Source organism: Malurus melanocephalus, unplaced genomic scaffold (genome assembly GCF_030028575.1).
Source record: "Malurus melanocephalus ecotype Western Australia unplaced genomic scaffold, MMel_1.1 scaffold_115, whole genome shotgun sequence".
Classification (NCBI taxonomy): Eukaryota; Metazoa; Chordata; class Aves; order Passeriformes; family Maluridae; genus Malurus; species Malurus melanocephalus.
The window spans coordinates 1114512-1140057 of record NW_026623347.1 but is presented as its reverse complement, the minus strand read 5'-3'; the positions used below and the strand labels follow the sequence as shown (position 1 = coordinate 1140057).

The 25546-nt window shown below is 45.0% G+C and overlaps 1 protein-coding gene across 1 annotated transcript in view; it reads left to right on the top strand.

Moving 5' to 3' along the window:
* SDK1 (sidekick cell adhesion molecule 1) overlaps window positions 1-25546 on the top strand; it is a 375512-nt gene that overhangs the window by 312593 nt on the left and 37373 nt on the right. Inside the window, exons 30-35 of the mRNA XM_057369831.1 lie at window positions 1859-2060; window positions 3841-3944; window positions 5976-6046; window positions 10891-11026; window positions 12901-12960; window positions 14963-15064. Of these exons, the coding sequence (XP_057225814.1) occupies window positions 1859-2060; window positions 3841-3944; window positions 5976-6046; window positions 10891-11026; window positions 12901-12960; window positions 14963-15064 (675 nt within the window). The remainder of the gene's footprint in view (window positions 1-1858; window positions 2061-3840; window positions 3945-5975; window positions 6047-10890; window positions 11027-12900; window positions 12961-14962; window positions 15065-25546) is intronic.

Here is a 25546-nt window from a genome sequence, read left to right as displayed (position 1 = left end):
CTCATAGTGCTTGATACTAAGGAAGACAGACACCAAAATTCCTGTGAGAATTAGCAAAATTGGCCACTCTTGCCCTTGTAAATTCCTTGGTTAATCCCATTATAAATCTTTACATTTTGCAGTGATGCCGGTGATGTATAGATCCCAAATTATATTGTGGCTGTATTCTCCAGAGGCTCTGCTGCAGTGCTTTGAGTCTACACTTCAGAATAGTCAACACCAGTGAGCAGGGCAGAGCCGAGTCAAAAAATTTAAATGTAGCAAGAAATCAAAAGTACTCCGTAGAGTCATGCAGCCTGGTAGAGTCAAGCCTTGAATTCCTGCATGAACAGCTCACCTTAGCATTTGCTTGTGGCTAARCTCCCATAAATAAACTCTTTATACTAATGGTTTTGTACAAACAGTCAGGGAGTATATCCTGCAACACAGGAGATTTTAAGATCTCCCATTAGCAGCAGAAAGAAACCCAATCATGGGAGACTGACTGCACGATCTGACCTGCCCAAAACCRCAGAGCTTATCAGCAGAATGTATAAAATCCCCGCGTGACTCTCCCTTCCTGGCATGGAATAACCCCGCGTCCCTGTCTGCGCCTGTCAGTGTAAGGCACTGACCTTTCGCGTCGTGCCGCCGCTCGCAGGCTGCTGGCACCCAGGGCTTCCTCCAGCTAATAGCTTACAAGTCTTTGGGCACTGATGTCAGCAAGAGCAGGCTGCAGAGAAATGCCAAAACACGCAGGAAATGGTTTTAGGGAATGGCAGGGAAATGAAGCGCTGGCCGTATGGAGCTGCGAGGAATCAGGCCGGCAGAGGTGTGTTTATGGAAACAAGTGCTGATGAAGTTGAATTGAATTGCTTCTCAAAAGCAAGTCACTGCGGTGTCTCCAATCAATTTCTGCTTTATTACATGCCACACATTTTAATCAGAATCAATAATCTTCATGATAAACAATTAAACAATTATTCCTCACTCTATAGAGTTTCTCTATTGAAATCGATGGAGTGCGGAGCCGCGGTGACGGGAAAGGAGATCTGTAATGAAGCAGTTGGGGGCTGGCATGCTTACACCTGCATTGCCATTCCCTGCTCATCCCAGAGCTGTGAGGATAATTACCCTGGAGAGATCTCCCTCAGCATGGGCTGGTTTGACTTTGCAGGTTCAAGGTTAAGTGGGTACAGAGGGAAGAGTTGGGGAGCTCTGGAAAGGGACCTGCAATGGGAGCTCCAGCCCCAGCTCTGTGCTGSTTCCAGGCTGTTGTTTGGAAGGAGCAGCACCAGGAGCTGCTGATGGTTCCTGGTTCCTTGCCTGGTGCAGGAATTCAGCATCAGCTGTGTGTGCTTAGACTCTTCAACATAACAGCCTGTTCCAGCTCATCCCTTCCTCTTCCTCGTGCCTCAGCTGGAGGAACAGGGCCCTGCATGGCACAGAGAGAGCAGAGTTCCTGGTACCAAGGARTAAGAACAGGTTAAAAAGGGACCTAATTTGCACACAGATTCTGTCAAAAGAGCAATTGCAGCCAGAAASACAGCAGTYYCATTTAAGATTGCCTTGCTTTGCTWAGCTRYCAGTCCTGATGATTCTTTTTTAACCTGCTAGGTCAAGAGGGCCCCAAGTTTGAGGTCCACTGTGAGGAAGGTTTATATCCTCTGGTGTCCTTTGATGCAGGGAGATAAGAATCTGTTTTACTGCTCGTCCTTTCAGGAGAAGGTTAAAGAATGGGATGGTTGTACACTTCATGGGGCAAATCCAAAAGTTCARTGCTCTGTGGCATCACCGCTGTGAAAATCAGGCCAGGCTGTCATGTTGTATGCTGGTTGGAATTTCCTCTCAAAGCAGGTAAATTCTGGTTTGATTGCAGAACGACCAGCACCTCCCAGGCAGGTGGTGACCCCCCAGGGTGACGTGTCCTCCCGGAGTCTGGTGCTGAAGTGGGTCCCTGGAAGCGACGGATCATCGCCCATCCGATATTTCACAGTGCAAGTACGGGAACTGCCTGATGGAGACTGGCAAACCTACTCCTCCTCCATCAGCCACGAGGCAACATCCTGCACTGTCGAAAGGTACCAYGTGATCCCAGGCCAGCACAGAAATCCCCATACTTTCCCACTAATTAGGAAACCAAAACAAGCATCACTCAGCTTCACAGTCTTTTTGGGGGAGAGAGGTTAAGTGAGGCCGCTGCTCCCATTTTAGAGGTGGTGTTATGAACAGCAGTTGAGAGATTTGCTGAAGGTCATGCAATAAATCTAATTAAAGTTGGACTGCAGTGCATCTTTTTGAAGCCTTTCCTGGAAGCTCAGCACCACAGATAACACTGCTCAGGCTGAATCACTTGTAGCTACACAGTGCTCTGTAAAATACAACTAGTTAAAAATCCTTTCAGTAGTGACTGATGTTAAAACCCACTCTGAATGCTGCATTGCAATTATCTCTATATAAGCTTTTCCAGATGAAATGAGAACCATTTTTATCTGTGYTTTCCATACTGAAGTTTATAGATAGCATCAGAATGTTTAAACTTTGTTATTCAGGCTTCATTATATCYTCAGCAATACTGGGGTAATTAAAGTCCTTGTAACATCAGCAATAGTAATTGAATGTCTACGAGCAGGTACTTGTTTTGCTGTCCATTTCCTCTGTTGACRAGCCAGTACAAATCAGATTATTTCTAAAAGGCTGTGAGCTTTACAAATCAGATATTCCAAGCATTCAAACACTGATTTTTTGGGTCTGTTTKTAAAAGCATCAGTGGCTGTGGTATATGGCAGCCCACTGGTCATGTGCCAGCATCCTACCAGTCAAAACCTGTAAAAATAAGGAAACCATCTAAGTCACTTAGACTTGACACTGGCACGGCTCAAAACAAAARATAAAAACAGATGTTTCACATCAGTCAGGTGGCTGTAGGTAGGKAATTCTGTGCTGATAGGGTGGCACTGCTGAAAGAGATTCCTTCTCCCCCTTGCTAAAAGCCTTTTCCTGGGGAAGTCCAGAAGGATCGTGGCTGTGAGTGCTGYCCATCAGAATGCATTATCCTTGATGTTTAATCATTCCTTACAAGTAACTCGGGTTTGTAGTCAGTGTTACATCTGCCAGTGGATGGYTAGACACTACCAATTAATTAGTGAAATCCCCTCTAAGTTACAGCTCTGCATCTCAAGCCTCTGCCTGTGACTCCAAAGGCAGCCTCGCCTTCACCTCCTCTGCCAAGCCAAGACAGAAGCATCTTTGCAAGGTTATGTCAGCTGGAAGTCACTCCTTGCATATCTTAAAGCCCCACACAGATAAAAGAGCTGCAGGGAACCTGTTGTTGCTGTCTTTATTAAATAATCCCRGTAATAGCATTAATTTGGAATTCAGCAGGAGCGAAATGCACTGATCAAGTGGTTTGGTGTAGGGGATTAGTCAGGAGGCTGGTGCTCTGAATTCCTGCTCCTGCTGTGTGCTGGCCCACCCTGAGCACGTCTCCTCCTCCTGTCCTGTCTGTGCTCGGGGATGAGCTGACCCACGTGGCTTTGGGGATGTCTCAGTGAAGCCCCTTGAAAGCCTGGGGATAAAGAGCCCCAGTCATGGAGTGCTSTGTCAGCTGCAGCCTCACGTCTGTGTTCTGGTGCCCAGTTCAGCCATCAATCCAGGAGTGCTTCTGGGAACTCGGGCCAGGTGCTGGGACATCTGGGAAGGTGCTGATGGCAGCAGGGGTGGGAATGTCCTGAACTCATGGGGAAGCTGGGGGAGGCTGCAGAGAAAAGTGCTCAGTGTTGGCAATGGGCAGGCTCTCTCAGAGGTAARTTGTGATGAGGGCAGATTTCATCCCTCAGCCGTGTTTCCCCCATTCCACAGCTTGAACCCGTTCACCTCTTACAAACTGCGAGTGAAGGCCACCAACGACATCGGGGACAGCGACTTCAGCACCGAGACAGAGGCGGTCACCACTCTGCAGGATGGTAAGGGAGGGGGAGGAGAGGCACATTGGGGGCATCACCATGGGGTGGGGGCTCCCCAGGGCTCCTGACCCCACTGCAGAGTGTTCTGCATGGAAACTGGAGTGAAAACCAACAGCCAAAGCAGTTTTGGCCACAGAAAGTTGACACAGGTAGCACTGAGATAGGGCTGAATTAGGCAGCCCTAAGTGTCCTGCTGTGCCCTCTGATAATGAATCATACTTTCAGGAGTCTCAAAATGGATTTAAACTTCGTTTGATTGGCTTCCAAACTCTGCACTAACCATTATCTTTGCAGAAATTGAATAATTTACAAGAGAGCATTAAAAATAAATGTAGAACCCTGCATACATTTGAAGAAGTTTCTTCAATTGTTTTCCYCTCACAATCCACGTCAGTCTGCAGAATGGCAAAATTGCTGAGGTATAAGTAAGAAAGAGTATGAAGCTCCTGGAAACATGAGCATTTAATCCTGCAGATCAGGACTAATAAACTGTGAATGACATTGACAAGGCTTTTATTTTTAGCCTTAGAGATCAGCTTCTAATTCCTTGATTGTATAAAGTCGATGCCTGAATGCAGAAGTAGCTCTGATGTCTTGAATGGAGAAAGGAACTTTGTGAAGTAGGAAAAGCATCAGTATGTGCTTTCACCCTGGGAAAATGGGTGATACTGCAATACAGACATGGATAAAAATATATATACATATGGGTGTTGTGAGGTGAGGGTCGATCTCTGCTCCCAAGTAACAGGTGATAGGACATAAGGAGATAGCCTGGTTGCATCAGGGGAAGTTTAGATTGAATATTRGGGAAAATTCCTTCACTGAAAGGGTTGTCAAGCACTGGCACAAGCTGCCCAGGGCAGTGGTCAAGTTCCCATCCCTGGAGGGATTTAAAAGCCACGCACATGTGGCACTTGGGGACATGGGTCAATGGTGAGCTTGGAAGTGCTGAGTTAATGGTTGGACTTGATGGTCTTAGAGGTCTTTTYCAACCTAAATGGTTATATATTTGGTGCTGGGAATTATTCAGGATTTCCTACAGAGCAAGAAGTGACTAGCTAGAAACAACACTGAGATATAAAACCAGAAAGCCATTTTGCAAGGGAATGTGATCTTGAAATCAGAGAAGGAGAAGACAGAGCTCAGGAGTGTGGAAAGTTAAACAAGAGCCCATGTTTTATCTGACTGRTGTGCAAAGCAGCCCCTTAAAGACATCCTGACTCCCTTCGTGCACAGGAGCAGTTTCGGTGCAGGCTGTAACTGCTGCTGATGAGGCAGCACTGACTCACTGTTTTGGAATTTAAGATTTGACTCTTAAGTTCTCTATGATTTTCACTACAGTGGATCCAGACTTGTGTTTGGCCTCCTCACAATGCAGCAGGGAAAAAACTGTGAAAGCTTCTCACCTCCTCAACAAACCGAGTATTTATTCTGCTGAGCAGCCCCGGTGGTGCCACTCGAGCATTGCACTGCCGAGGGCTGCGAGCTCCTGATAAGCCTTTGCTTCRTGTCTTTGAGCTGCTGTGGAGTGTTTGGGTGTGCCACAGGCCATGGGCACGGGAAGGGGTTCACCTGTCATAAATCAAGCTGTCCTGACTAAAATAATGTGACACAGACTCTTAAATTCAAGGTGGGCTTGCCTCAGCTGTGGCAAAAAGTCTCCTGAAAAATCTGGGAGCAGTTTTCTCACCCTTTGGAACCTGCATAGGGCTGGTTTAACTTCCTTTCAAATGGGTACCTGGTGGTCTGTGAGCAGCTGGCTGATGCTGCTTCCTCCAGATTTGTGCCCTCAGCTTTTSTGACTCCTGCTCAAGCTGCCAAGGCCACAGGTAGAGCAAGGGATGTAAGGGAAGTGCCTGCATCTCCCTGGGTTCCACAGCCCCCGTGCTGCTTTTGAGACCCACCACCTAGCAGCTGGGATGGAAGATTTCCTTCAGCAGTGATGAGAAAGAATCTGATGAATGAAAGAAAAGCTGCCCCTTTTCCACCCTCTTGCTGTAACTGGTTTTGTTTCCTTTTTCTCTTGTTTAGTTCCAGATGAGCCACCCAGTTCTGTGTCAGTAACTCCCCACACGACTTCCTCCGTCCTTGTGCAATGGCAGGTAGGTAAAATGAAAAATTCTGATGTTTCTGTGAACAATTTTTTGGCTGCTTTGTCTTGTTGGCTTTAAGGGTACATTGCCAGGGATATTTTCTTGAGCTGGAACTACTGAAGTAACGCTGAGGGACAGCAGCTACTTCCTCATTTGCCTGATCTAGCATAAATTTTAGTGATGAATGGAGATTTCTGGCAGTGGCTTTTACTTTGTGCCCCAGTGGGAGGTGAAGGAGTGCCTGTAGCCATGTCCAAGATTGTCACTTGTCAGATTCTCCTGCCCTTTTGTCGATATCCATAGATGTGCATCTTTACATGGAAAACCTTCTGCAGAGCGTGGTGTTGGTAAGATCAGGCAATCAAAAGCTCACGCTGGTTCACATCATGCATGGCCTCCTCCTGCTGCTGAAATGATCAGAAGCCTGAGATCAGTGCCCATTCATACCTCTGAGGAACTCCACATGCCCTCTTGGCTCTCTGCTTCAGAGAAAAGAAAGGAAGTTTGAGCTCTCCACAATCTCTCCGAGTYGGATGGGGATGTATTTGTGTCGAAGTCTGCATTTTATATTGGCATTTCCTCTGCCTTTCCTTTATCTCTCAGTCCTGGCCTCCTGGGAGATGCAGGAACATTTTGTGACCCAGTGCCTGAGGCTTCTTTTTGCAGAGTGAGCATTAATAGAGGGAGCCCAGTGGGGTACTGCACGTCATCCATAACCTATCCCRGAAAGGCTCTGCCCACCCTGCTCCCGAGACAATGTCCCCCACACATCATAAGGATGACTTTGGACAGATTGCATTATAGTGAAAAATGTACATATGCATTTACAGTACAGATGGGACTCCTTGCATTTTTGGAAGAAAAATATGTGTATGAGGCTCTGTTTATTGCTGTGCAGCAGCACTTGAAAATCTGCCTGGCTGTGCTGCTGGGTGCCTGGCCCCAGCTCACGCAGAATAATCCCGAGCAGCAGCATTGCTTACAGCATGTTGTGCAAATAGGAGACATSTTGAGCAGTTTTACTGAAAGAATTATGGAGAGATGGAAATCTGCCTCCCCACCTACAACGAGAGCCCCTGGCGAAGGGAAAAAGGTACAGAAAGAGAGGACAAAGAGGATTGAGGCAGGATGGACCACAGAAATAAACGTTSCCCCAGATGACTGATTATTGGTGTGTAGTTAATGTGAAATAGGTGGTTGTTTAGGTAATTGGATGCTTTTCATTTCATGAAAGTGAAATGGGGTTGTTGTGCCAGAGCTGTCTCAAGGGAGTTGTGGGCGATTATATGTCATTACCACATGTATATTAATAGGTCCTGGTAATTCAGCCGTACTATATTTTTCAAATAAACAAAAATCTTCAAGTCCCACAATAGCCTCCAATTAAGAGGAAGTTTCACAGCAGTGTCTGAGAAATAATGTAAACTGAAAACAGCAGTCAAGCTAAATGGGAGAGTGGATTTCCAAGCAAAGCTAAATTTTTAACTTTGAGCCGTGTTAATAATTCACAAAACAAACTCTTGATGCACTATCTGGGCTTTCAGCTGCTTGGTCCAATCAGTCCATTATTTTTAAATTTAAAGGAGGAAGAAAATAAGTAATTTCCAGTGAGGTCTGTTGTATCAATAATGCAAGGTTATTTCAAATGTTCTGGAGAATGTTACATTTAACATCAGGATCATGTACTGTTCTGCTTCTACCTTAGAGATAACAATTATTCAAACTTATATTTCAGTCTTTATTTATTTATTTCTCTTTAAACAGCATAAAAATGTTTCTCTACCTCTGTACAACATTATGGGCTGCCACTCATAACCMTTTTACCTATTTCAGCAGATCCCTCAGGCCTTCCTACAAAATCCTAAATAATCCATTACATCAAAAGCAGAGTTTTGTCCACGGAAGACAGATAGGAAGGGGAAGACCTGACCTTTTAGCAGAGTACCCTTTTCAGGAAAAAATCATCATTTCCATGGCAAAAAGAGAGACAGTTTGCAAGCTATTTATTTTCTGAGCTTTCCTGTCTTAAATCCCAAGGAAGGAAAAAATGGAGATTCACATGATAGCATAAGAAAACAATGTTTGCTCTCATAAGATCAGTGTTGGACCATGATAAGAAATTAAGCTTTACCTGTTAGGCAGTTACATGGCAGAGCAGAGAGTCACAGCTCAGCTCCAGCTGGATTTTCCTTTGAGGATTTGCAGGMTATTCAACTTGTTGCTTGYTTTTAATTTAAAAAAAAAATATTAGTAATTAAAATAGGAAAAGTCATAGGGAGGTGGGGACACTGCTTTGCTGTGGAGCCCTTCTCTGCAAGGGCACTGTGAGGGAAAAAGCAATTTCATTGGAATACAGAAAACAGAAAGTCAAAAGATGAGAAAAGATCAGGAGAGAGGTGTTGGTAATTCCCAGTAACCCCATTTCATCTTTTGCACAGGAGAGCGTTTCAGCTGGTCCATGAGCAGTAACATCATGGGGCAGTCCTGGAGAAGCCTGGCAGTTTATTTCATGTATTTTCTTAGTCCCTTGGACAAGGGGCTCTCAGCCTGAGATTGGGAAAGGCTATTGTGTGAGAGCTTGATTTATTTGCCTGGTAAAATGCAGTCGTAGAGGGAATATGATTGCCCTTTCTAAAATACATCACGGGAGTAAACACCCCACAGGGAGGAGAACAATTTAACCCAAAAGGCAATGTTAGCACAGGAACAAATGGTTGGAAACTGGCTATGAATTATTTAAATTAGAAATTAAATGAAGGTTTCTAACAGCCCGAGCGGTGAGGCTGGGAACAGCTTCCCACCAAGAATACTGGGGAGCTGAGGAATCAGCTCTGTCCCTGGTGGAGATTGTTCTGTCTGTGAAAGCCTTCAGCAGTGCAGTGGGGAKCTGCCAGCCCTGGCAATCCTTGAGGTCCCTCACAATCCTGTATCTGCAGAATCATTCTCGAATGCAGGTGCAAATAATCGTGAAAGGTGGTGAGAGCTTTTCCAGATGATGGAGCAGTGTTGGGGTTAAGGAAAATCCTTATGGGATGAGCTTCTGCTGGATCCTGCTCACCCCTGTTCAATCTCATTTTGGGAAGGGTTTGAGCTGCAGGTCACATCACCAGGGAGGAACCTGTGTGATTGACRTGGCCCTGCCTCGTGTCAGGCTGTGATTTATTAAACAGAGCCATAGACCCTGCCCATCCAGAGATGTGAGTGGATAAGAAGGTTCATGAACGATGACCCTACAGAGCAAACAGCCAGTGGGTGCTCAGCCCAGGAAAATTGAAAGTATAAAGAGGTGCAGCTTTTTGAGAATAAAGGATTTTTCAAACCAGCTAGAAGCAGTCCCTGTGCTCTGTTCTCCCATTGTTACAGAGCACAGTGATGAGCGTGGATCAATGACGAGTGAGAGATCTCCAAGAAGGCACAGCAAGTGAAATCTTGCCCCAGTTCAGGTTGCTTTTGGCAGGCTCTGTGTAGGACATCTACAAAAGATGGCTGCTTCTTGCTGGAGCAGGTTCTGCTCCYTTTCCTGGTGGATGTGTAGCTTCCTTATACACTGGTTCACAAATTTTTCTTTTCTGGTTTCCATAAACTATAGTCTTTCTATTTAATTCCTTCAGCCCTCACCCAAAGCAAAGTCCTTGCTGCTGAGACAGGACAGTCCTCTCCCTTCTCTTTCCATTGTAATTGAATAATGGAAAATTCGTGTCATTTCTGGAAGCAGAATGCCAGGTTATTACCTCCTTCCCTATCAAAATGTCCTTACTTTCTTCATTAAAATTACATGGGACATTACCTTCTATTGTGACAGTTTTTCACACCAGCAGTTAATTTTTACACAATGCTTTTCCTTAGTAAAGTTCTCCAGGCTGGTAGGGATCTTTCAGGATTAAAGGCAAGATCATCATTAAAATCCTTTTCATTTACACTTTCAGCTCCTTAAATTTTGGTAAAAGAATCTTTAGAAGATAAATGGCTCAGGGCATCTTTTCTTCTCTGCAGTTCTTAGCCTGCTTTAGACTCAAGAAAGTAATTTTTTTCCCAAACATGAGGAATCCCATTGCATCTGTCTACTTAAGCAARCCACCCAGACACAAATCTCCTTTTCAGTGTGCCTGCTGTGTATCTGTACCTGCAGGAGGATGTGAGGGGCTGCTGGAGAAGCCTTGCTGAGGTGTTACATCTTTGAGCATCTCCCAACAGGATGCAGAAGGAAAAAACGTCAAATTTAAGCAATCCCGTGGTTGAATGTGCCAAACTGCTCCAAGCTGTTTCRGAGGAACCCACAGTCACACTGTGACTCCTCTCTAAATGCTTTTTTAAGGTTATTATTAGACCTAGTTTGGTCTTCCTGATCAAAGCCAGTACACGCCAATTCCATTTTATTCTCTCATGAGTCTTTCAGTAAAATGATGCCAAATGAAGATTGTCCTGTGACCAGTCCCTGAGGAAAAGAGCCACTAAAGAAATTCTGTCTGTGACAAAATAATTTTTTTCTTTTTTTTTTTTTGGAAGCAGTGAAACGCTGTTTGGCTGTTGCAGTGTCGATGGCAGGCAAGGTGCATTCCCAGGGAGGGCTTATTTGTCCTTCTYGTCACACCCAAGTGTCTGTGGGCCAAGAAGGAAAGCAGCTTGGCTCTGAGGTGTGGATTTTTCAGTCAAGAGCCTTTTGCAATGGCCACAGCTGGAGCCAAATCCTCGAAGTTTCCTTTAACTTGTGCTTTTCAAACTACACAACCTCCAACCCCGTACATTATTAATGTCTGTTTTCAGCAGGGCACAGTCTGCCCCTGCCCACGGTGATGGATGTTTGTTTTCATGAACATCTTAACAAACCTGTTCTTCACATGGATGTTTTTCAGCCCCCAAAAGTGGAGAGTTTGAACGGGCTCCTGTTGGGATATCGGATCTACTACAGGGAGCTGGATTATGACAGCGGGCCTGGAACAGAAACCAAAAACATCCAGAACCCCTCGGCTTTAAGAGCAGAGCTCACACGTAAGCCTGTGGTTTGGACCCTAAAATATCCCACACTGGTAATCTGTCATTGCACCAGGCACTTCATCCCCTCTTACCCCATGGAAATGAAATGTAAGTCTGAAGATGCTGAGGAAAATTCAGGTTTTACACAATCAGTCTGAAGATGCTGGAAAATGCGAGTAACTTGAGCATGATCAGCATTGTAATGGTCTGTGCTGATCTCTGCCAGCATGCTGGAATTGATGGTCTGTCCCCCAMGTATCCTCTGATTTCCTGCTTTCCACTGCCTCCAGATCATAATTACCCCGRTACACTTTGTTCTGCCTTCAAATGAGAGACACTTCCTTTTCCTCAGCTGGCAACTTTTTGCTTTCTTGCTATTTTTTCAATAGTTTTTATAATTGACGTTTTGTTTTTTCTTTTTACAGTATGAGGAAACAGCTGAGGGGATTTTTTAAATAGAATTTTTATGATTTCAAAGTGCTTGTCCATATTTTACAAGAAAATAGCAAAGATGAGCAAGAATTTTTAGGTGCCTGTTTTCCATGTTAGTCACTGGGATTTATGGCTCACAGGGAAGGAAGATGGAGAGGGAGAGGAATAATACAAAAAATGAAAAGGCTTTTTAGAGAAAGGCTAGAAAGGAAATCAGAGGGAAGAATAGGCAGAATAAGGTGATGGGAGGCAGATGTGAGCACTCAGTAGCTTGAGAAATAAGGTCCAGCAATGAGATATGCTCATGGAGGGACCAGCTTTTGTCCTCTTTGATGTCACTGGAATATTCAGAATAATATAATACTCCAGGAGCAGCAGAATAGGRTTCAGTGAGACTATTTTAATATCTTACATCATCTGCCATGCTTTCCTGAACCCATAGAAGAGATTCTACAAAAGCAAGGGTGAATTTTAATGAGGGTGTGGGATAAGTGGATGCTTTAAATGTAACGTAAGCACCTAACTGTGACCTCACTCACGTGGTCAGAGCTAATGAGACTTCTCAGACTGCAGCTTGAACCAGAACAGAGCAGAGATGTAAAGCTCTGGAAGGTGTAGGAAAGCAGAAGGGTTTTTACCAGACAAAAAATGAATYACTGACTGTGTACATTATCATGAAATAATGGCTTTGGATGCTCTCACAAGCTGGGGAGCCTATGAAACCAACCAGTTTCCTCTTTTTCCTCTTCTTGTCTGGCCCTGCAGCAATGTTCCTAATCGCTGTAGAGGAGAAAAAACGAGCTGTACCTCYCCAGGGAGTCAAGAGATAGAGAGAGAAAGGGGTGGAGGCAAATGTATTTTAAGATAAATTTCCCTTTTTCGCCTCATAATTCTCACCTTAGAACACCTCTGTTCCTCACTGACCTGTGGTTTTGCACAACTTAGCATATTATTACAATTCACTCACAGCAAGAATATTGAATTCTTTAAGTGAAACTGTGGGAAATCAAATTCACACTTAAAGAARCAGGTCCTGCTCTGATGTAAGTGTTCATTCTGTGGTCCACGTTCCAGGTCTGTGCTCTGCAGCTCTTCAGGTTTTGAATTTTACATCTCAAGAAATCGGRACGTAAATGCACCACTGAGAGCTTTCACCCCTAGAAGTCATTTCATCTTCACTCATTTGTTCTRTTTAATCTAAAAGTCAGACCGTTTTTGTGTTGTGTGTTTGTGAGCTCCTCTGTTTGAGGAGGAAATGAAACARCCCCATGTGAGCGAGATGTTTCTGATGTGTTACGAGAGAGTGATGTGATTTTATTGCCCTTCAAGGTATAGTCCTAAAGCTTAAACTGTGTATGGGTGTGCTGCCTCATTTGCCTCTGTCTCTGCTGTACATCATTTGCAATAACTATTTCCTTGCACTGTAACAAGCTTTCTGCTTTGCTTACCCTGAATAGCCCAAAGCAGCTTCAAGACAGTGAACAGCAGCTCTGCATTAACGACGTATGAATTAACACGTAAGTGCACATTGCCTTCAGATGAGACTCTTTGTAATGGTTCAAAATGCACCACAGGCAAACTCCTGTGGCTCTCCTCCGTGGATCCGGCAGAAATCAACACAGATTAATGATTCTGCTTCCTCGAGTTGCTTTTTTCTTTAAGTTTTTGCTTCCCCTACACCCAGAGACATCAGCRATGCAAGTAGGTAGCCGTTGTAAAAATGTGGCTGCTGGGAAGGTAAAACATTATCGACTGTAACAGCCCAGTATTGCTGATGCTAAATGAATTTTGATTCACTCGCTGCATATTTTGCAGTCCATCTGAGTTTAGCTGTATCACATCATTAGTCCTATGATTCGAGCATTGCGATGCTCGGGCATTCCATGGAGTACGAGGCCAATTTAGAAAGGGCCCAATGAATTTATGTGCATCTCCAGAGGTGTTTTCAATTGGAAATGAATAAAATAACATTCGACAGAGTTAAAAGGCAAGTTGCTTTGTGGTGATGATGGTTCACTAGGTTTTGCCCAAGGCTTTTGAGTCACAGATTGTGATGGGCTTAAAAAAAAAAAAAATGAAGCCCTATCCCCACTGAAAGTTGCATGCATGAACTCTTGTGTTCCATTTTCTTCCACATCCAGTTAACACTAAAATCTCCCTTGTGACTTCTCATGGCACAAAATAAAGTTTCCCTGTGCAAGCTGCCCCGTTCTATACGTGTATATCTTACTATTATTTGTTTGTTTATGAACTCAGTGTTGTGAGTTTCTGTTTTGCTTGCTCCATGTTCTGCAGTCCATCCGATTTTAGTGACATCACATAAAAAAAAATTAAGGATGTATCAGATGTAATTCCCCTGAGACTGGAGAATGATGCTGAACTCACAGTCAGATATTGGAGCACAACACTTAAAAAAAATTCTGTGACACTGAAATTAGACAAAACTTGCCTAATTAGGTTTTTTTGAACCTTACCAAACCAATGGCATACTGTCAGCCACCGAGTAAAGGGGACTCTGATTCATAGATAGCAGGGAAAATTATTGGCAAAGGGAGAAATTTGGACCTCTGGCCATGCGTGTCTTAATTCAATGCTCATTTAAATAGGGCAATTTATATTATTGATTGTYCTCTTACTCTGATTTCCCTGTTAAGTATTGTAGATGATAAATATATCTGTTAGGATTGATTCTTTCATCCTGAAAATGCAAAATCTGAAACTGCTCAGGCGCTGCCTCCCCTAATGACGTTGGCATTGTTCTGCTCCACCCTCGTTGCATCTGTTAATTACCCACAAACAATTGGCTTTTCTGGACTTTTTCATGCTTCTCTCACCCTCCCGTCTCATCTGTCAGAGTAGTTCCTCTGTGTCAGCAAAGAATTTTGTTGCCTGGTAGCCAAATGGAGTCCAGCCTTCAAATTCTCCTTTTTTGTTGTGATTGGTGGTGTTGCTGTGGTCATGCAGGAGGAGAAGGTGCCCATGGAGTACCTGGAATGGGACTCCAGATTCCCCACTGCAGGTCTCCCTCTGCACCTGCCTCAGCTGTGCAGTTCTAGAGCGGTGCAGTTGCCAGTGCCCCACTTAAATGARCATTTCAGGGATTAGGTGAAGGCTGGGCAGGCTCTCTCCTACCAGTGCTGATCAAAATGAGACCTTACGGTGACATTTAAAGCCAAATCCTGCCATTTTCTGTACTTTAGGATGACCTAGAAATGTTCCTCTAGTTAGTTATCCATAATAAATRGGTGTATTCCAAGAGAAGTCATCATTCCTCCTCCTAGAGCGAGGAAACACTGGAAAAGCCTACCATTTAATCACAAATATTTTTCAAAATTATGCAAACCCTGCTGTGATGTGTGAGTTAAGGAAGGATGGAAGTAGACATTAYGCTGTTGTACTGTTCTATTGCTGTGTTTCCTGAGAGACAAGTCTGGAGATAAAGAGGTGTTAGAGTCTAGAAGATATCTGTAATATAAATTATAACATATAACATTAATATGTAATATTTTACTTTTTCAGAGTTGAAGAAATACAAGAGATACGAAGTACTAATGACAGCATATAATGTCATCGGTGAGAGCCCTACGAGCACACCAGTGGAAGTGTTTGTGGGTGAAGCAGGTAGGTGAAGGAAAAATTAAATTATTTCTTTATTTTGAAGAGCCAGCATGTTTTGGTATTCTCCAGATAATGTTCAATAACTGTCTGGGAAAGGGATTGTTTGAAAAATTCCCGAGCTGTTATTGCTGGTAAGTTTTTGTAGCTTGCTCTCCTGGAATAGGCACTGACAGTTTCTTGCCATTGGAAAACCAGTTGGTCTGAAGAATCAAAGGAAGAAAGGGCATTTGAAAGAAGAGAAAATATTTCTGGAGTTGCAGGAGGATGACTGTTCATACCAATTAGCTTGAGGGAAAAATTGACTCGAGTTAAAGAAGTGAAAAGTGGAGCACAGGAAAGCCACAAGGGAAAAGAAACAAAACTACAAAACAAGGGAGACTTGGAAAGCTGGTTCTTTTATTTTATATCTCTGTATAGAGACATTGCTTGGCACCACACCTGGCTGCATTTTTATGCTCTTGAAGCAAGAATACACCATGGCTGTTTTAATGCTGGCTTTGGAGGTGGGTGTTGGGTGCTCCCAGGAATGTGCAGACTGTCCCTGAATCTGGCACATGAGTCAATTTTGATCGTTTTAAAATCCCCCCAGTGGAAGGCTGGAGGTGGAAATCGGAGCAGTTGAGCAGATCCTTCAGCGAATGCCTTGAGAAACAGGTGGTTTGTCAGAGCCCAGATAACCCCGAGCCAATCTGGGAAGGGCAGGACTGGAATAGCTGATGCCTTCTTCCAGTCCTGGCAGCGAGGTTGTATTTATGGTGATCCCAGCTGGAGAGAGGTTGGCACTGAAATCCTCCTTAGTTATGGTCTCAATTTCTGCAGCAGCGGCGTTTGAAGCTCGACCCTCCCGTTGCTCAGCCCAGGAATGGAGCTGATTCCACTTTGTTCCTCTCTCTCGGAGCTGTGTGATGGAGAAGCTATCAAAGCCAGCATTAATTCATTTTATTATTATTCATTAATAATATTCTATTACTCAAAACTAAGCAAAGCACATTTTTTTAAAAAAACCTCTACTGCGCATTTTTTTAAACTCTCCTTAACCTTTTAATTTCAAATATGGTGCAACATTCACCATCTTTCTTTGAAAACATCATAAATTAATCAGAGCAGTGTGGTCCTGGAGAGACAGCTGGCAATATTTACATTTTTTTCTAGTTTGCTGCTGCTCCAACTTACTTCTGCAACAGCAGCAAAGAAAGTCCCAGGTGGAGCCAACTGTATCTGGCTTCAAAATACATTTTTGTTTCAGAGCTGAGTATCTCCCTGCTGCAAATGGAGCCAGCACATGCACTTATACACATGTACACAGCATGGGAAATCAGCTGGGGAGAACAAGGAAATGCTGTTATATCATGTCTTTTAATCCCACAGTCCAGATCTTCCTTATATAACTCCAGGGCACTGAGAGGAGACAAACTGGAGAGGAAACTGAGATAATTACACGACCCCTGAGTGTCTGAAGGAAGGGCAGCTGGAATTAGATGAGCTTTGAGATCACTTCCAACTCAAACCATTCCATGATTCTATGATTTCCAGGAGACTTCCTTGCCCAGGCAGGACTGGTGTGTCTGAAGTTGTAATGTGTGACTTGGCTGTTGGTTTAGAGTTGCTGGATTTACCTCTGGAAAGGGACCATCCAGCTTCACRCAGCAGAAATGATGAATGCAGGATCTTCCTGCCGATTTTCACTCTTGTTGTGTGAAGTTATTACACTTTGTTATAGAACTGCCTCTTCCACCTCCAGAACTGGCTGTGATTTATRCTGTGAGTAAAGTGATTGGAGACGGTATTGCAATTTAAGTTTTAAATTGATTTGTGACACCTTTGAGTTAAAGTGTGCTGTGGAAATACAAGTTTTTTGTTGTTATTGTTTGCTCAATGTTCTTTACCCATGGTAAAGGCAGTTAAGCAGCAAGCTGGGAAAAAATGGGTCTGCTCAGCTCCAGCAGTGGAGCATCCAGGTTAAAAACAGAGAAAAGCTTCCCAATAAACAACAAGAGTGACACAGGCACAGAACTGGGCACAAAGTGAGTGAAGGTGGCCAGTCCCCAGCCTGAAGCTCTCAGGTAACTCATGTCTCAGTGCTGTTAAACGGGKCCTTGTTCTGCCCTAAGCATTGCAGTAATTCTGGGAAGAGGGGGAACRTTCCTCTCTGGGTCATAAAAAAGGATATACAGCTTTTGTACCTTTGGGGAAATGTGCTGGGCTTAGGCCAGCTCAGTCAGAATCCCCATTTCTGTTGGGTGTTCGTGTTGCTGATGGTTGTTGTGCTGCTTACCCTTTGCTGAGTGATGCAGAAGGAGGAGTGTCTGTGATTCCTTCCTTCYCTCTTGTGTTCTCCCCTGTTAGATTTGAAAATTTTCCTGGGATCATGCCTGGATTTTCACCGTAGGTAATGGAACCACCTGAAAAACGTGGGGAAAAAAAGTCATTAAAACCAACCTTCTGCAAGTTTTGCCAATTAAATGAGCAAAAATATACCCAAATGGGGAGTTTCTATACCCCAGCCAAGTGCCCCCTTGGGCASCCTGAGCAGGTCTTCCCTGCCTCTGACTGAAGGGCAGGTGGGAATTTTGGGAGAGAACAAAGTGCTGCTAGAAAATGGGCCAGACATGAATAAAAGGCCTGGTGAACAGGAAAGCTGGATCCAGTGGTTTGGATTTTTGGTGGTGTGGGGTTTTTTTTTATTCTACAGGTAGAGCTTACACTTTTCCTCGTTAGAGTAGCCCATAAGATCAAAGGCTCCATTTTGAGTTGTGCCTGGATATTGGCAAAACTCACTGGTGTGGAGAGCAGATCTTCCCCTCACTGGGAGAACAGGCTGGGAGTCCTTGAGCTCAGTGCAGCTGGGSAGGATGTGCTGCCTGTTCAGTCTGAGCAGAGCCCATGTCCTTCCCCCACCTGCCTCAAGCATCTGGATCCTTCTCCTCCATAGCCCAGAAGATCCTCTAACGCTGCCTTTTTAGAGCTGGCTGCAGCTCTGCCCTGCTCATTAGAGAACCATGTGCATCTCCTGACAAATGACAGAAAAATTGAAAGCCACCACTTGCAGAAATTAGGAAGGGAGTCGCAGCCCCGCTGGCAAGCCCCCTTTTCGCCTTGTTAATTCATTTAACAGTTCAGCTGTCAGGGATGCTGGCTTTGATTGGGGAGGCAGTGAGTGTTCAGCGAGAGGCTGGGTACTGATATTCATCCCAGCCYGAAACGCAGCTGCTACCAGAGGTGYTGTTCTGCTCCACTGAAATTAAGACTCTGTTAGAGCAGCCACTACATCAAGAGCATTATTCTACCAGGATGCTGTCGCCACCTGATTGTGTGGGGGGCTCTGGAGTTCGGGAGACTCCGCTTCCTGCATTTTAATTAAACAAAAATCACAGGTTTGGGCCAGATGTGCTTCACCTAATTTGGGAAGGTGAATAAAGTAAAATGTGGCAGTACAAATCCTGTGCTAACGAGCCTGCAGCCTTCAGTGCTTCTCCCATATATTCTGCAAATCTGTTTTGGATGAAAAGTGATGGAATTCATCATTTCTTCCAGCAGCTGTTGCTGGAGTAGAGTGAGTGTGTGCAGAGAGGAGGTGGCAGAAGGGGTGAAGTGCTCTGAGAGACATCAGCCTTTAAACAGGTTGTAAATCCATTTRTGTGAAGAGGGGAGTGATGTGTGTCATTAGAGCTGATGGTGACATTGGTGACCTTCAGAATTCACAAGAACTGATGAGGCTGGCTTGTTGTTGTTGTTCTTTTTAATGATGAGCTCTGCGAGCTGGTTCCTTAATGGGAAAGGCAAGGAGGAAAAAAAGCTGGGAGACAAATCCCTTCCTTTAGAAGTCCTTCRTTGAAATGCCACTTTGGTTGTACCRTCATCTTTCAGAGGTTAGCCAGCCCTCTCCTTTTCGTCCAAGTGAAGCCGTGGCTTGGAAAAGAGCAGAAGTGAGASAGAGCCATGACTGCTTCTTACCTCTTGTCTTCAAAAGCTGAATCTACCTCTTGGTGCAAAGCTAGCAGACACCAAAGCTAATTTCTTCCTGTTATCTGCAATTATTTCATCTGCCCTCCTGCCTGCAGCTCCACAGATGTTCCTGGAGTTCACAAACTTTGTTTTATTCACCTGTAGCTGACACAGGGAGGGAAGATCTGCTCTGCTGTTAATGTCAGGGGAAGCACTTGGAGCTGCCTGGCTATCACCAGCATTTTGCAGGCCAGAAGCACCTGGAAAGCTCTGAGACTAAAAATAGCAAAATAGGTTTGGGACAGAAAAGGCTACACTGAGAGAGTGAGCCATGATAAGGACAAAGAAGCCTTGTAAGGAAGCAGAGACGTGACTCCAGGTACTTGGCTCCCCTTTAGAAACTGCTTCCAGCACAGAGTCCCTTCTTACCTGGTTATCTGTGCTGGGGCAATGTCCCTTTGTCTCTTGTGCTGAAGGCAGGGAAGCTTGGCAGGCCAAGGCTGCTTTGCCCTAGGGTGTTTTAATCTCTTTCTTCAGGCCTCGCTGTTCATGTGTTCACTGCAGATCCACCCCGTGGTGTCACCTCCCCGCTGCATGTCACATTCTGGAGCACGGGTCCCTCATCACTGCTTCGGGCCCCCCTCGCTCTTACAGCTTTATCTCTGCCCCAAACACGGCACAGGAGATGGTGTGTGGAGTCCCAAATGCTCCTTGGTAACAGGATTGACAGCACTGCAGCTCTTGGAGCTGGCAGCTCCATCCTGCCACGGCCCGTGGCTGTTTTCTGCTCTCGGAGTGGTACACATGGGCTGCTGTGCCTGTGCAGATATGGAGCACGGTGCTGCTGGCACAGCTGCCAGAGCTCGGTGGGCAGCTCCATCCCAGATGCTATTGGAGGAGGGAAGAGAAGGATTATCATGGCCATTTCACATTGCATAGTCTAAAACCTGTCAGCCTAGGGACGGCATCTTCCCTCGATAAACAAAAGGGGATGGAGGGAAGCTACTGGGAAATAGAATGGTAAAGAAATTACTGGTTTCACTTGCTCAAACWTTAAACAAAGGGGTTGAACTTCCTTGGCACTTTAAAAGCACTGAGCCTTTGAAATAAGAGGGTATTTRCGTTTTAATTGCTGACACCTCTGGACATCAGCAAACAGCCACTTTTGGGGGATAGCAGGATAGTCCTTTTCCCCTACCCTTTAAATTTAAAGGACCTGCAGAGCTGTTCCAGTGTCAGACTCAGTTCTGGGTGTGCTTTAGCCTGGCGTTCTAGGAATGCCTTGCTCCAGGAACAAAATTGGGTTCCCATCCTGCTCTCAGTGTCTTTCTCTCTAAGGAAGGAGAAGGTCTCCTCTGAGCTTGGAGTTAAAGATGCAAGCCAGATTCTCCAACAATGTGCTAAAAGACAGAGTAAAGTCAGAGCACAGCAACTTGGAAGGAAGATGGAAGGAAAAAAAACTGGTGAGACATGTCCTGTTTGGGTTGGGAAAGTAACCTCTTTCCAGTTTCTCTTGGAAACCAATACACCAGTCCCAGCAGCATCCCATTTCTGAGAGCGGGGCTGGTGACTGGGCACATTCATCAGCGTTTCCTGGTGKATTTTAACTTCTCCAGGTTCCCTCTCTGTATATGGGGGTTCCACCAAGGGCTTGTCYGCAGCAATTGCAGCAATTTGGATTTGTTGTTCCCATCAGTGCTGCTCCACTGGGGTTAACAGTAGTGTTGATAGCTCTCAGCTGTGGGATCTAATCCTGCAGGGCTGTGACAGGACAGTAAAAAATAACAAACTGAAGTGTGCCCACATTAGAGCATTAGTCACTGCTTGTGTGCTGCTAGTATTGCTACAATGCTTGGGAGTTATGGAAATTAATTTTCTCTACAATCCTTGGCTCCGTTTCCTACTCAAACTGGCTGTTTTTTTAAAGGTAATTTTATATTCTTAATCTGTTTTCAGATAATGCAAAGGTTTGCTAATTAGACTTCCAGATTTGGTGGYGTAGTTCACTAGCTGCTCTTACAATGGCAAGACAGAAAGTAACCATGCCAGTGTGAGTCTGTGGAAGAAGTGTCCTTAATGTCAACATGTCAAAAAGACATCCCTGCAGCCCTCTGGAGACTGAAATCTAATGTCAAGGCAGAAGGAAGCAAAGTCAGAGCGTCGTAGTGCTGTCAAAGCAAGTTATTCTACCATACAGGAGAAGGAATTTTAAGCGAATGCACTGGAAAGCAGTGTCCAGATTGAGACATAGATTTGATGGGCTTATTTGACATCTTTARTTCTCCATTGACAGTCCAGAAGCTCCCTAAAATGATTTGCAATGTTTTCATGCTGCAAGTAAAAGCCGAACGCGCGCCTCATTAACAGCTCATTAAGTTGTTAATATTGGTCATCAGCAGCCTTTGGTAGAGCACAATGCTTTATGCAGTGCGGCAGCTCCTGCTCAGCTCGGGTCTAATTGCCTCTTTTTATCACGTCTCAATGTAGGAAAGATGTTTCTGTCCAAGCACAAATATCCGCGGTTTTTGATGCTTTCTCCGGTTCGTCCCTGGCTGTCGCTGCGCGGGGCGGTGTTCTGCTCGGATGATGAACTYCCCTCTCACACCCCCAGCCTTTCGATGCTGATTTTTTGGTGCTGACTGGAGCCCGAGAYGGGCAGGCTCCCKTGCYCAAATTCATCACGAGGGYTYGTGGYTTTGTGCTGCAGTTGGTGGGAGGGGAAGGACAAATGARCTGTTGTTCTGCAGCGTTCCATGGCCTGTGCGGGGACATCCCTGCACGGAGGAGCCTGATCGTGTATAAAAAGCTTTGCTGAACCAACAGCACGGCTACTCCATTAAAAAGCAGAGGAATTACCCTTCCTTTCAAAAAAACACCGTAGTAAAGTCAAATGAACCAGAAMCTGCCCTGCTAAAGAAGTGGGGAAGCCCCTGGCTGATAACTCCGGTTCCAGCAGCACAGGCTGGAGCGGGARTGCTTTTGACTAAAGGGTGATATTTGCAGCCAAATTTCGATTTCGCCTAATTGYGCAGTCCTGCTCTGCTTGTTTGCAGTCATCCTGGGATACGTGAGYAAAATTTGTGCTGTAAGTATTTTCATATGGGTCTCGACTCCCGTGGCTTTGCCTCCTCTGTACAGCTTTGCTGTGAAGCCAGCTGTGGAGAAACACAGTTGGTTTTCTTCTCTGACATCTGTTTGCTGTATCCGTCGTCAATCACAGAACTGGAGGCTTTTCAGGTTGCCTGTTGTGGACTGAAAACAAAAAAGTTGCCATTTTTTTTTCTTATGAAAGTATGAATTAGCAATAGTCTAAAATATTTTGGCCCCAGCAGTCCACACACTGAGATGATATGGGGGTGTAAATCTGCAGCGATGATCTCAGGGATGAAAAAGAAAGAAAGAAAGAGAAAACKCTCACTGAGAGTCAAGAAAATTTAAATTTAATCTTTCTCTCCCCAGGAGCRCAAGAACACAGTCTTCTGTGGGCTCCCTGGGGTTCCCTGACCATTGCAATCTGTAAATCCTAAATTAATCCCTCGTGGGGGTCAGCTACCCAAACTGGCATTAAAACCACAGCAAAAGGTTATTCCGGGGGCAGCTCTCACCTGCGCCCTTTGACTTTTTTCTGATATAGCTTTTGACATTTAGTAGATGGCAAATGCAGTGGAGATTATTTGATATGCTCTCTTGGCTGCAGTGGAGCAGAAGGAGTTGCTGGTGCTGATTAGACTTTAGTAGGTGCTGCCACTGCTGTTTGTGGATGTGAAGTGGGTGCTTTTGTCAGCTGCCATGAACTGGTGGTATTATGATATTCAAATGTGGCATTAACAAATTATAATAATTGAACATGACTGTAAATAGTGGAGGAGGGATTTCAGGTCACAGAAAGTCTGGGGAAATAACCTGAAATCGTTAATTTTGCCTTTCTAGTGGGTAGACTTGTAAGAAAGTGGAGGGCAGCGCTTTCCCATCCTGTGCTGTTCCCAGTGCTCCCAGTGTGYATRAGGGAGGATCAGACCAGTGCATCAAACACAGAGCAGCTCTTCAGCATCCCTGGAACAACCTTCAGCACCTCCTGGGGTGAATCCTGCACTCAGCAGAGCTGACCCTGCTCTCATTACACACCTGAGTCTGCYCTTTCACAGAGATAACCCCAATGTGCGTGGATGTCAGGGAGAGGGGGCTTGGCTTCAAGAGCTGCCCTAAAATTGCATGGATGTAAGAGAGAGAGGATTTGAGCTCACAGGTTTGTGCCTGTGTGTTTGTTTGTGCTTCTCTAACGCTGTCAGGCTCTCATTGCTGCTGCTCGTGGCCCATCTCTGCTGACTGATGGGCTGCCTGCCTGTGTGTGACCATATCCTTGTTGACATGAGAGAAATAGAGGAAAAGGCTCCTTTTATTATTCYCCCCTCTTGTTTTAACCACCTGTACACCCTTCCAGAGGCAGTCTGACAGTTCTGTGAGGGCTCTGCTTTTRGGCCAGGCTCTCTCTCTGCCTTGATGGATAATCTCAGTATGCAATGTGATGGCCCGTTCTAGGGTTGCGTTTACTAAGTACAGCTGTGGAATTCAGCAAAAGAAAAGTGTGTGTTTTGTTTGCAGGCTCTAACTCTTTCCCAGCACTGCTCTGGGAGGTTTGCCATGGCTGCAATCATGGTAACCTCTGCATCACCCAGATCATGTCTTCCCCATGAAATTCCCACATTGCACATGGCTCACTCGCATGGGAAATCCAAACCCCACTTTAAAGTATTACTGATCACAACAGCAGTGTTTTCACCACCACTGGAAGAGATGGTGAGCAACAGGAATGGCTCCTCAGTTCAAAAAGGACACTGGCAGGTAACCCCCTAGATCTGTGTCCATGGAAAAGATACTCCACCTCTAGTCCTTGTTTCATTTGAGTTTTCAGGAATTCGGTTTTCTGGAATGTCGTCTCACCCTCCTTCCTCCCCACCTCTTTCCTGTGTCTCTGCAGGTGCTCAAGGTACCTTTTCCAATGCTGGGAAACTTCCCAGTGCTAAGCAAAGAAGGTGGGGATGCTACATTTGGGGATCGTGCACAGCTGCTTTATTTGTGTTTCTTCATGTGTTTAATCCCCTTAAAAATCACAGGCAAAACACAACTACTGTACTACATGTGGTCTGCAGAGASAGCCAAGTGTTTGCCCACACAGATRAGATGGCACAGAGTRAAACATTTGCAGGTGTTCCAGACTCCCAAAGTCCTCATCCGGACAGCTGTTCCCTTTCTCCCCTTCACCATTTCTTCTCCACTAAAATAGGTTTGTCTTTCTAGTCTACATCTTTCTATCCATCAATGTTCATGAAGGTGAGAGAGATGTTTTCCAAGTCCTTCTTGTGTTGAATTCCATTGGTACATGGAGATTTTTCAGTTTATCCTACATTGCTCTATGCAACCATGTAAATCAGCATCCCTCGAAAAGGGCTATTTCCAGCTAAAACCTGGCTTTTCCAGGTTTGAAAAACCAGCTGTTTTAGCCTCCTCCCCCACCCAGTGGGGGTTGAAGTTCTCAGCAATGGGGAGGCCAACTTGCTCCTTTGCTGAGACTCATTTTCGTGTCCCCGGATGTCCCAGCCTGGCACAGTTGATGCCTGGCCCAGCAGTGTTGGTGCCAGAGCACTGAGGAAGAGGATGGGAGCACTCAGGGCCAGCAAATGGTCTGTGTTGGAGGGGTGAAGACCCCTCATCCCTGGAATGTGGTTCTGCCTCTCTGAGAGCCTCTGAATCACATCTGAGCAGCCATGGAAAGCGCAGCCCTTGGAAAAAGCACCAGCTTCCATCACGAGAGAGAGCCCAGCCTAAACCAGCCAGAAATCGGTGGAAAGTGTGTTTTACATTCTAAATATAGCTYGTGCTGCTCTGTCACAGTGGAAAGCAGTTTTGCAGTAGCTGGTTTGGAAGCATAATTGASTAATTGTTATTGAGCTAATCAACATCACTCACACAGCATTCCTGGTGGCACCGAGGCTCTGATGCACGGGTAAGCTCCAATCCTCCCTCCGCCCTTTCGCACACTCTGTAAGAAAGTGGACAGTAAACACTGAATCTTCTTCTCTCATGTAATTCCTTTTTGCAAGGAGATACTGTAGGCACCTGCAGATCCACCTTTTTTGGTCATCCTTGGGAGGTACCATCCTCACATTCCTTCTCTAAGCCCACAGTGTAGGAAAACCCCTGGTGTTCCACTTTGCCTGTGCTGCAGATCAGTCTCACTGTTTTATCTGGTGACCTTCTGTTTGTTGTGTTGTGTTTGGCTTTATAATCCACTAAACTGTCCTTATCTACACTGTGACTTGAAGGCAGTGGCTGCAGCTGGAGAAGAGGCAATCTTCATGTCACTGCAGGGATATAACTTCAATACAGTGAGGATGGTTTAGGTTAGGCATCACAAAGAGTAATATGAGAGTTATTTTATGAGTTATGTTATAGATATTGCTATTTCGGGGTTTTTTTTTTTATTATTTTTTAAATGTGAATATTTCACAAACYCCTATTTGAAGAGGCATTAAAATAGAG